General features: G+C 41.6%; 1 protein-coding gene across 3 annotated transcripts in view; it reads left to right on the forward strand.

The window, feature by feature from the left end:
- The window catches only part of LOC120319542 (tubulin-specific chaperone cofactor E-like protein), a 75,949-nt gene that overhangs the window by 13,540 nt on the left and 49,672 nt on the right, over positions 1 to 12,737 (forward strand). For 2 of the 3 annotated variants that reach the window (XM_039368487.1, XM_039368488.1), the window contains exons 7-9: positions 339 to 465; positions 1,355 to 1,471; positions 5,615 to 11,423. In XM_039368487.1, the coding sequence (XP_039224421.1) occupies positions 339 to 465; positions 1,355 to 1,471; positions 5,615 to 5,933 (563 nt within the window). In that variant the 3' untranslated portion in view covers positions 5,934 to 11,423. Of the gene's footprint in view, positions 1 to 338; positions 466 to 1,354; positions 1,472 to 5,614; positions 11,424 to 12,737 lie in introns of those variants that run through there. The other variant, XM_039368489.1, reaches the window with a different exon arrangement.

The following is a 12,737-nucleotide window of genomic DNA, read 5'->3' on the forward strand; positions in this document are numbered from 1 at the left end:
TGCAGCACTGTTTGCAGACTGGGACTTTTGGCGGGCTCAGCAGGGCAGAGACAGCCTGGACAATTCCTATTGGCTTTTGAAAGCCAATAGCATTAGACTCTATTCAAGAGAGTCTATTCTATTGGCTTTCAAAAGCCAATAGAATAAAAGGGAGTAGCACAGCTAAGGAAAAGGGGGGGAAAAATGGCGGACTGCGTTGTTTGGCGACCCCCGTGAAATGGTCGTTCGACCCCAAATGGGGTCCCGACCCACAGGTTGAGAACCGCTGACTTAGACCTATAATATGTTATACCTCTTGTCTGTTTTCCTCGCCTGAGCCTTTCCTTTCTTTAAAGCAGGTCTGCATTCCTGGGAAGATATTGACAAACTCAATTCTTTCCCTAAGCTTGAGGAAGTGAGGTTGCTGGGAATCCCTCTCCTCCAGCCGTACACCACTGAGGAGCGGAGGAAGCTGGTAATAGCCAGGTCTGGAGATTTTGTTATAGATCCAGCCTTAATCCAATTTTAAAAAATGTGTGATTTGAGTCTGAGGTGCTCAGTCTGAGAGAGGAAACTGAAAGATATTGGACTCCTGTAACTTCATAGTTTTATGAGTGAATTAAAAAAAAAGATAAAGGGGGGGACCTATGTTGTGAATTAAAATTGGTCCATGTAATACAGAAAGTCCTTGACTTAAAACAGTTTGTTTAGTAACCGTTTGAAGTTACAGCAGAATAAAAAAGTGACATGACCATTTTTCACATGACAGTTGCACCATCCCCATGGTCACATGATCAAAATTCAGTTGCTTGAACCGTGGTCTGATACTAGCTGTGCCAATTTAAAAGAAAAAAAACTTTGATCCCATATTCTGCAGTTCCGCATGCGTTATTTTCTTTACTATTTAAAAGGCCTGAATGCTGTCCTTCCAGTCCCTGAGAGTCAGCTATCTTTCTATTCATATTCTCAATCTGGAATGATTGAAGTGACAGACTAACCCAGGAATTACAGAAAATCAGGCACACCCACAAACACACACACACAAATACTGCAGAATGAGAAAGCAATACGTAGCAAATTTCTACAACCTTTTCTTAAGTTACCAACATTTTATAAAAGGCCCTGGAAAGTCCACAAGAAGGAAGGCGTTTAGAAAAGTGTCAGATATATTTGTAATCAAGTCGTAATGCACAGTTTTAAATCAATTCCTCTCTGTATGGAGGCCAATAAAAATGCAATTTCCCCGACAGCTATATTTTTGGGTGTCAGATTCTGCAGGAATCTACTGAAAAGACAATATTTGCTGCTGACTATTTGGGGATTTCCTCCCCCCCCTTGCTCAGCTGTTAATATTTTCTCTTCTTCTCTTTGGCAGGCTACCATCAATCACCAAGCTGAACGGAAGTGTCATAATGGACGGAGAACGAGAAGACTCTGAAAGATTTTTCATTCGCTATTATATAGACTTTGCCCAGGAAGAAGCTCCTTTCAGGTGAGGAATTACCCAGAATTTTGTGGGATGAATTAAAACAGTGTTTCTCAACCTTGACCATTTTAAGGCATGTGGACTTCAACTCCCAGAATTCCACAGCCAGCATTGCTGGCTGTGGAATTCTGGGAATTGAAGTCCACATGCCTTAAAATGGTCAAGGTTGAGAAACACTGAATTAAAAGCTTTGGCTGTTCAGCATAGTTTCGAAGACATGAACTGTAAACTGAGATGCCCCCAGTTCAGAATTTTGCTCTACGTCACTCACCTGATAAACGTAGGCAAGCTGCACAGCCTCGTTGTATCTCGTTTATCTTCATTGTGGAGTCTCATATATATTACTGACTTATCTTGCAAGAGTGTTACAGGCTGCAGCACAAATGAGTAAATTACCATTTGAACAGCTACAGATATCAGTAAGCACTTCCACGCTGATGGAAGACAGTAAATAACAGGCCGAATGCCTTATTACCGATATTTGTAACCCATTGCTAATGAATAATTAAGAGTACAGTCAGAGCTTTGGTTGTCAGGAAGATTGCAGTCTGAAAGAGATATCTTGGGAAGCCAAGGGTAGAAAGAGAAAACTGATGGATGATATTATGCACAGGTACAGCTTAATTTAACTATTAGAAGGGGCAGCTAAAGCCAATGGGGCAAAGAGTCATAGCTACGGCAGACTTTGCATGCATGGACACAGGCAACGTTGATTGCATTTTCAGCTCTTTGACCCCCACTTGCCCTTCCTAAACCAGATGTTGAGACCCTTGAATGAATTCAACAATGAATTGTCAGGCAATTCCAGAAAAGAAAAGAAAAAATAGTAAAAAGTTTGGCACAGAGAAATCTTAAAACGCGTGTGGTATCTTGGAACACTCAACACCATTGAGTTTGCTGTGATTTTTGGTTTGGTTTTGCCTCAGCAATTTTGGGCTATCAGTTCCCGGCAGATTAATGCAGAAGGCAAAATTGCCTTTCGTCTCCCCATTTCCCCCCACACACCCCACCCCACCTCATAGCCTTTGAATAACCCTGGGCTTCCCTCCCCCAGCCTGATTGTTCAATGGCCTCTTTGTCCAGATGCCCTCATCTGTGTGGGGTCTTGAAGAGACCTGTGCCCTCCACGGAGTCTGCCTTTCCAGTCCAAACCAGCCTGCCATTTCGGGGCCCTTTGAGGGCTGTGAATAGCCGAGATGGCGTCCCCAGTGAATCAGGCTTCAGGTTCCACATCCTGCATCTTTAGTTCATGCTTGAAGTTCATTCTCTGACTTTTCCCTGCCCCCAATAACTCAGCTTCTTCTCTGCCCCCCCTCCCCCCCATTTCCTTCTCCAGCCTTGATTATAACCATCTTTCCTTTTCCTTTAGGTTTTTTTTTCCTCTTTCCTGCCCTTCCAAGATTGACATTTTAGGACCACATCTTCAAAATAATTATTATTCTTTGACAATCATGATACTAATAATATCATAGCCTAATCATAGAAAAAGGAGTTATTCCCCCCTCTTGTTTTGCAAACTGATGAACTGCCATCCTGGTGTCCAAGGTATTGATTCATCAGATCTTTACAGCTTGTTTAAAATTTCCATACGTATTTTAGTTGCGATAGAATGGCACAAGGGTGAGATTACAAATGAAAAGATCTTTTTGTGTTGTTTCTGACTGGTTAAATGCACTTGTTAGATCCAGAGACAAAAAGATGTGCTTCGCAGACACAACTAGAGTAAAGATGTGCTTAAAAGTCCTGCAATTTGGGAGCTTGGATCCAGTCATAGTTAAGATGCTGAGCCAAGGGACCACAAAATTTATACAGCAGCCTTAGACCAATTACTCATTTTAACCCAACATTGTTTAACCGAATTGTACCTTTGGGGGTGAAATTAGTGACCTTGTGCATAGCATCTTGTGTTCCCAGGTAGAACATGAACTTGATAAATGGAAACTTCTTCACTTTGGAATACAAGTTAGCTTTTAAAAACTAGATTCCAGCAGTTTTCAGTCCAGTTGAGGAAAATAGTTTTGCTGCCCTCAATAATTCTGGATTTTTCTTATCTTTGTTTCATAAGAAGAAATTGTCTGGTATAAGGATGATATAGGGTCTCCTGCTTGAGCAGGGGATTGCACTAGAGGACTTCCAGGGTCACCTTCCAACCTTGTTATCTGTTACCATCTGGAGAGAAAGCACAGTTTTGGCCTTAGGTGGGAACAGGAGAGAAAAGAGTTGTGGAATCTCCAACACACTTGGATACCCTTTTGTTTTGATGACACTGGCAAATCTACCTGTCCAGAAGCAGTGTCTGCAGCCACCTTAACGGAAAAACAAAGCTTTTTCAGAGCTCTGCTGAACAAACCATGGATCCCACCATACAAGAAGTGACGGAATGAATGGAGGTGCTGAAACCCATCCTGAAAAGCCGCCTTTCACTTTCCACTATTGATTTAACTGCTGTCAGCCATCACGGTGTTCAGAGAATGTGTCTTCCTTATCTCCTAAATCATCGTTAGCTGAAACAGACCCAAGTTTTCTCTCTGCGCTAATTGCAAGGCCAAGCACAGCAACCTCTTCTCCAAACACTCGGCCTCTGTGAAAGCTAGTTTTGTCCGATGCTGGGCGAAACCGTAGTGCGTTGCACCAGCCACCTCATATTGCAGACAGACAGAGGCTCTGCTGTTGATGGAATATCCTTACCTTTAACACTAGTCCCCAGAGGGGGCCTCCCTCCCCAGTTGCCAGGCCCCATCATCCCCTGACAGGAGCAATGACACAGCAGCGATCACGGTTTTGGCCTGAGCCAAGAAGGAAACAAAAGGGGCTTTCAGTCCCGGGCATCCCTTAGAGACTCTGAAATGTTACCCCCCCCCCCCATCTTAACCACTCTTTGTTTTTATCTTTTCAGCTACCTTGGACTTTGGGTTGACTTTTTGCCACTTTCCCAGCCCAGCAGAAGAGATGCCCCTTCCTCTTTATTAATGAGAGATATCTGAAAAATGCTTGGGGGGAGGGGGAGAGCAGAGACAAGGAGCAAAGACAGAAATCTCTAACCAGGAGCATAAACAAGAGGATGTTTATCTCGGAGGGTGAAGAAACTTGTTGAGCGGGTTCGTGGCCGTCCAGACAATGCTGCCCGGCTTATTACTTTTTCCCTCCCATTCAGCCTTGTCCTCCATTTGCAAATGCCAAAACGAACGAAATTCAGACCTACGTGCTGGAAGCAGCAGAAAGGCAGAAGCTGAACCAAAGTTATGTAATTAATAGCTGTAAAAATTTCAGCTTGACTCTATTCCTACAAGCTATGACAGCAGGATTCACTTGGCCAATGAATGAATACTACTAGCAAAAGAGAAATGGGGGGTGTCTTTTTTTTTTCTTTTCCCCTAGCTCCTGAGGATGGGGCATTTATCTCTGCAGCATTCAGCAGGACCGTGTTGAAAACGTCTACAGAGGTTTATTACAGGGCTACCACAATAGTTCATGTACATTGTGAGAATTTGGAATTGCAACTGCACTGTCCCTAAATGTATGTGGTCAACACATTCGACTTTCTCTTCATTTGGGGGTTGAGAATACAAGCTGATTGAGCCTGTGATCGGACACCTTTGCCAAGTTTGGGGAAATACAGATGGTGCCGGGTCCTGAGTCAAACCATTATGGGCCAGAATTGGAGATGGCACAGGCTACTGGCTTTCAGCTGATTATGATGTCCAGTATTGACTTCTTCAAAAACTCAAAATAGTGTGGATCCAGGACCCTTAACGTAAACCACCTCTCAGTTCATTCTTTAATCTCCAGTGAGGCCCTTTTTAGTTTATAATAGCTGACCGTTGCGTTTTCTACATCGTACCTGGGTCCTGGAACTAAGTGTTGCATTCAGCCCCTTCGCTGTTACTTTTCTGGCTGCAAGTAGATATCATTTGCCTGAAGGAACATTTTAGGTCTTAGCTCACACAGCCCCCAAAGAGCAGAATTGATCTTCCGGTTGCTAAATAGTCTTAAAGCAGTTGAGTTTCTCTATTTTTTTTTCCAGGTGTGTAGGACATTGTTAATTGGCTTTAAAAGGTTGGCACAAAATGCCAGAAATATATATTTTAATAAAAGTAGTAGGTCTATTCAGCAACTTTTGCCTGTTGTCTTTCCACCCCATTTCCGTAGGTATCACGAACTAGTGACAAAATACGGGAAGCTGGAAAAGCTGGCGGTGGTCGACCTGACGCCTCAGAGCAGCGCCAAGGTCGAAGTTCACTTCAAAAACCAAGTGAAGGAGATGAACATCCGCTTAGATCAGACGGTGGCGGAACTCAAGAAACAATTGAAAACGGTGGTGCAGCTGCCCATCAGCAGCATGCTGGTCACCTACTTCGATAAAGAAGACCCTTTTGGCCCCGAAGAGCTGAAGTACAACTCCAGGGCCCTGCATTCCTACGGCATCCAGGATGGAGACAAAATCTACGTGGACTCCAAAGCCAAGTAGCCTCTCTGCGCCAAGAAGGCCTGCTCCAGAGTGCGCGCCCGCCCCACGTAACACAACCAGGGGACTTTTCTGACGGGGTGTTTCATTTGGGTTCATTGGTTGAGATTTGGTGTTTCGAAGTGTGTCAGATCACTTCTCTAGCCCAGGTTAGCAGGTCCAGATCTGTGAGATAAGCACCAGGATTCGGCGCAGATGACAGGAGGCTCCCAAGAGGCGTGACATCAAGCAGGTGTGCAGTTTCCCTCTCTTATCGCCCAGCTGCTTCAGTATACTTGTGAATGTAGCATGACAGGCCATCTTTGAAGCTTGGAGGTCATTACAGCCACTCAGCCAGGGAATTCAGGCTTCCAGCCTGTATAAGTGTAAGGTACGTGCGAAAAAGATTCTGTGCAGCTCTTGTTCCTGTGGCAGTTGGACTCCAATTACAAATGGCTGCACTGCTGTCTCTTCACTTGGGTAGTCTGTCATTTCTTTCTGCCTGGTGGGAGGGGGGGAGCTTTTGGAAGGAAAGGGTTGTTCAGGGCACGTTCTACCAGACATGGGCCTGCAGGATGTCCAGCAGCATTCTGGATTTCAGATAGCTGAAGGAGATACTCAGGTGCTTAATGTATGTGTGTGTGTGTGTGCACTGTCTCCTTCCCTCTCCCACGCACACATAGAGACATAACACACACAGCTTCCAAAGCACAGTAATAAGGACACACTACAAAACTGCATTCCTTTAGCTAACCCTCCTGGTTTGCCAGTTCTCCAAGGTGGAATAGATAAACTATTTCTGCACAGGGCATGTCGGAAGTTAAATGGATAGCACTTCGACATGCAGCCAGTGAGTTGGGTAACTAAGCAGAACAAATGATGGATCTGTTTGATAGAAATTATTGCCTGGTTGGTTGCCGAAGCAAACTCCTTTCATTCAACAGTTTGCTAAAAGATCATGAATCCCTTGCAGTGCTGGTATATGTTCGGTTCATTATTATTATGAATTGCACTTAAGGTGGCTTAAATGCTTCTCCCTCTCATTCCTGCATCCATAATTTTATCCTTAGAATAAACTTGTGGTAGGATTAGCTGAGGGATAGACACTAGTTCTTACCAACTAGAAGCCTTTCGTAGCCAATTTTAACCTGAATTCCAAATTTTGTATTATGATACCTGGATGGAAACCAAAATCTAAATACAGCTTAGTTCATTTTTAAATCAATTTTTAAGCCAACAGAAGCATGCAAAACCATCCGTGGTCCTCCCATTGGTTGGTCATTTTTATGCATGACTCATTATTGTGGACTAGTCCCTTTATATGTTCCATGATATGTGCAGCTCCATTGGGATGAGCTTCTGTTATCTAACTTCAAAGCAATTCTTCTGTAATCAGAACTTTGAGAGACTGCAGCGAAGACCCTATTAAATGTTCCCTCCTGTTTTCATAGACCGTCAGTCTCTTGTGCGGTTCTGCTTGGAAATGTGCATTAAACTTGTTTACTTTGTAAATCGGGCAGGTGCTGCCCTTCCTTCCTCGTGTCAGTTGGACAAGCTGGAAGCAGTTCAATCCATCCATTTTACACATGTACATTTAAATGTCCGTGAAGCCGGCTGATTCTTATTACTTGTGAACTTTTGACCTGAGTTGGTAGCTTTTATGCTTTGAAAGCAAGATTTTTTTTCATCCCTCTTGGGCCTTCCTTTTTATATAAATTGCAGAGTGTGGGGGTTTCCCCCCCTCCTTTCTGATATCTGTATTGTTGGAAACCAAAAGAAAGTCCTTTTGTTTTCTCATTGGAAAGGAGACATTACCACCTTCTGTACGTTAAAGAGGGAGAATGGCTTAGACAGAATAGCATTCAGAGCACCATCCCGTGTGAAGCTACAGTTCTCCATCAAATTATGACTATTGAACGTCACTCCAGAATAATAGTATTCTGGATTTTATAACTGTAGCAAGCTGTGGTTCTTTCCTCTCCATTTACTTAGCAAAATGCCCTTATGGTACTTTGTGATGCCATCCCAAATCAGCATTTTATTTATGATCGATGCGTGTGTGTGTGTGTGTGTTTACACATGCTGTAATGGGGAATGTTCATGTCAATAAGATATTTTATTATAAAGATTTATGGAAAGATAGAACTGTGTAAAAATATACTATTATTTTATCAGTGGTTCTACAGTATAAAATACCCTAGTAAGGGTTGATGGACTGGTTGGATGCAAAGGGCCAGCCACTGAAATTCTATCGTATTTCTTCTCTTCCTCCCCATTCCAATGTTGATGCCATGGTAGTACTGTTCACTATCCATGTAGTTGTATCTTAGAAAGAAGCATTAAACGGATGGGGGAGAGAGACAGCAAAGGAATTCCACTGAAGATTCATATTTTTGTGTGTGTTGTTGAAAGAGAGTCAGTCTTAAAACCTAAACCAACTTCCTTAGCCTTTTGTCTCCTGTGTTGCGACTGTTACAGACTTTTGGATAGCAGTAAATTAGGAAAAAGCTGTATTTAACTTGGAAATGTGCAGATTGTGTAACTTAGGCAATTCAAAAGTGCTTAAGTTGTCATTCTGCTAGGTATAATATAAAGAGAAAAGGTTACAGCAAGGCAGAGCCTTCATGCCTATCCCTTGGATTTTCTTCAACAATTTCCATTTTTGTTTTTGTTTTGAAAAACCGTAAGCAAATGCTTTGGAAGCTGAGGTCTGCCTCTAATACATTCTGTCAGCTTTCTACAATTATACAGAATTGGCATATAACTATGGGCAAAAACTGTCAGTATTGGGAGAAGCCAAGCTACATCAAATGTTTAATCTTTTAATTAGGTATATTATAGTAGGATAAAAACAGCATGAAAGGGAGAGTAATGTAATGGCATTCTGTACAAATGTGCTCTTTTTGCATTGGATTAAACTGCTAAATCTGTGGATCATCCTGGTTTGCCAATAACATCAAATTCACCACGTTCTCCAACTTTCTGTGTTCGACTCATAGCACTGATTGGTTCCCTATTTGTGCTTTTTTAAATGCTGTGTACAAAAAGGAGATGCGGTATTACACTCTTTGCCAATTTTCAACTCTGCTTTCATCTAGTGCTGATGTCACACTAGATTGGATTTTGACCATTGATGTTTTTGCTTTAAAAAAAATGTTAACATTCAGTTCATTTTTGGCTATTCATATGATGAGAACTGTCATAAGCCAGATGCACAGCTGGTTGCTGTTGAACTTGTGAACTCCCCTTTATGCTAGCGCAGGGGCGTCCAACTTTAGCAACTTGTGGCCTTCAACTCCCAAAATTTCCCAGCCAGCCATTCTGGCTGAGGAATTCTGGAAGTCCACAGGCCTTAAAGTTCCCAAGGTTGGACACTTCTGTGCCAGAGGCTTCCTCCGCAGATAGTTAAGCTGGGAGACTAAATACTGTAGATATCATTTGTATTGCCCGACTGAATAGGCCATAAATTTATCCACATCCAAAAAACTGGATAAAAAGAGCAAGAAGATTGACTTCTTCTGAAATTATATTTTGAACTGCACTATCAAGTTCATTATAGGGCATTGAGCCCCATTTATACGAAACTACCATTCTCTTCAGGAGTCTGCCTGCAAAAGAACCCTAAGGTTTTTGGGGTGATGGTGGTGATGGGGGCAATGTTCTGGTCACTGGAAGGAGATTATATTCTCCCCAGTGCTCTTTCCCCAAAGACCCCAGTTTACGAAAGGGGATCCTTTTTTAAACTAAGTGGGGTGATGTCAGAAAGTCTTCCCTTTCTCAGTCAGGTTAATCTGTAGAGTTCATTGTATTAGAAAATAGTGTAATTATCTGCCATTTTTAAGGGTCTTGTAGTGAAAAACCTAAGGAACTGGGAAGTATTAGCCTTGGAACTCAGGGGGTTGTTATCACTGGGTAGCAAGCCATAGCAAGTAATTACCTACTCATATCTGGGTCTGGCAGTTGCTTGTAATACTGGATAAAAAGAAGGATCTTGGTTGGCACTACTGCGGGTGACTTAAGTTCTGTGCATGTTAGACCTCAGTTTAGCATTCACATTATGCAAAATATGAAATTTATAGCTAATTCTGCTTCTGTGATTAAATTGAGCAAGAAACTTGTAATTTTCCCCCCTTTCCAACATGGAATGCTGGGGTGAAGAATGGATGGGGTGCGTGTGTTGTGGTGACATAGACCTAGACTCTGAATTCTCTACCCTTGCTTTGGCTTTTGAACTTCGTCAGAATTGAAGTTAAAGGCATTTGCAATAGACCTGTAACATATTTACTCATTAGCAATCTCCAGAGTTTCAGCCTGTAACTTAGCTGTAGGCTTTGGTGATATTGGTTCTAAAATATTTTTTTCTAAAACCATTTTCATATTCTGACCCTTTTTTTTCCCACTACAGCTCGAGGTGAAACTGTTTATCAAAGCAAACAGTTTTTGCTCCGCTGAATTCCATACACCAGTGTTTCTTAACTTGGCCACTCTAAGAACTGAGGACTTCCAACTGGCTGGGGAATTCTGGGAGTTGAAGTCCACGGGTTTTTAAGCAGCCAAAGTTGAGAAACACTGCCATAAACTGTTGAGGATGTTTAAAGGTAGTGAGTCTAAGTCTGACTAAGATGCGGTTTCCTAAGTAGCCCTCATTTATATTAATGGTTAGATAGAGCGTACTTTCTAGAGCAGTGTTTCTCAACCTTGACAATTTTAAGGCATGTGGACTTCAACTCCCAGAATTCCACAGCCAGCATTGCTGGCTGTGGAATTCTGGGAGTTGAAGTCCACATGCCTTAAAATTGTCAAGGTTGAGAAACACTGTTCTAGAGGGTGCTGCAGCTGGTCTCCAGAACACAGATGAGCACCTGGCTGCACCCTGTTTGCTACCCTAGTTATAAAGATTTGGAGTAGACACGAGGGCTGCAACTTAGAAAAAACCATTGAATTCTAGAACTAGTTTTTGATAGAAATCTCTGTGCAAGGTTACACCTATGGAGCCACTTTGATGTGTACGCAAGGCAATTGAATGTAAGTAATAGTGTGACATCTGTGTAGAATTACCATTAGAGAGTATCTGCTTCTGAGGAATCTCCTACTCCTGTTTTGCTCTCTTGCTGGAACAGTGAGAAAGAAGAGGCCCATGTTCATCACTTACTTTACTAACAAATGTAACATCTGGCCAAGATCCTTGGCTTAGTCATTTAAAAGGGCAATACATATCAACCTTGGGACAGCTAGTAAGGCACAATGACATGCAGCGATCTCTTATTCAAGATACACAGGGCCTGAAGATTTTTCTGCATCTATTTACCTGGCAAAATATCTGACAGGATGATTAAATACAAATCCACTAAAGTTTCCCTTTTGTTTATACTCCGATTCATGTACTTTTGTGGACGAAAGATAATATCCCTTTTCCAAGAAACAAGCATTGTATTTCAGTGTTCAAGAACTTGCTCCAAATATAAGGCGGTCAATTGAATGATATCAATAAACTATAAGTTTTGTAAAAAAAAATGTGTGAAACTACTTTTTTTACATATTTCGATTCTAAGCCATAAATTCTGATGCTCATGGATCTTGCTGGATTAAGATTTAGTTTCTCATCTCTACTTGCTGCTGTGCTCTGGGAAAACTACAGAACTGTCCAGAAAGTCTCTCAACCGCTGGCTGTTGAAATCAGGTGGTCCATTTCTTGAAACGTTCACAGACATGAAACGATGTTCTTTTGATTTTCTTTGAAAACGAGAATCTGAAGTAAGAAATCGATGAAAACTGTAAATCCACCTGAATTCCTTCCTAGACATCAATTTGGGTATTTTATAAGCTTGGAAAAAGTTACTTTGACTCCAGCGGTCCTTCTCTCCTCTGTGAGTTTAGTTCTTATGCTCTTTAATGCTAATTTGGTAACACTATATAGACCCTCCCTCAGTAGTACAAAGGAAGGGATGCTTGCTTTTTCTCTACTCCCCCCCCCCCAAGTGAAAAGTGATTCTGATCAAAACAGTCTCATACCTAGTTCTTCCAACCTTGACATTTCCTTTCTGGATCTCCTGGAAAGTTTTCAGAAAGAGATTGCTTCGGATTTGCAGCCCATTTCTGAGTCACCTTTTGATCAGCAAACATACCATCATAGATTTGAGATGCAAAACCGATTGGTTATTAATTGAAAAGCATTTATTTGGCTTTTTTTTTCAGTTGGGGGGAAAAAAAGGATTTTTGGAAGCATCAATCACTGTAGCAGTTATTTATTGACATGCATCCTTCGCTGACATAGGCTTTCCCAGAGTTGATCAAAACGTGGTTTTAGATTTCAGGTACAATTTTGCTTCGATCGCAAACCAGGTAGGTGATTTTGTTTTCCATATATTTATATGTCTCTATTTAAAATTCGTATTTCTTGTTTTACAACAGGGTTTTTTTTAAAAAAAAAAATTCTGCATTGTAAACTATCCTTTTGGGATACAAATATGTCTTTGTGATAGCAGTTTGGTGTTTTTTGTTTTTGTTTTTTTGTGGACCAGCTTTCTAGTTTGTTTTTATTTTGTTTGATATCTCAGAAGCCACATAAAAAGCAATACATGCTCTGTAATGGGAACACTGAATGTAGCTGATTGTGAATTGGATGTGATAAGTCTACTAATATCGGCTTCTGTTCCCAATTACGTGGAGAAAAAGGCAAGGCTTTCAGCTCCCTTGTTCGCTTATCATCCCACTTAAATACTTCTGTGAGATGAGATATAAGTCCTTAACATATTATAATTTCTATATTTTGTAATTAATGCGTTGCTGTCATACATTTCAGGAAAATTAAGCTGCATATCTATTGAG

The sequence above is a fragment of the Crotalus tigris genome, unplaced genomic scaffold (genome assembly GCF_016545835.1).
Source record: "Crotalus tigris isolate CLP2741 ecotype Arizona unplaced genomic scaffold, ASM1654583v1 scf7180000020806.364445, whole genome shotgun sequence".
Lineage (NCBI taxonomy): Eukaryota > Metazoa > Chordata > Lepidosauria > Squamata > Viperidae > Crotalus > Crotalus tigris.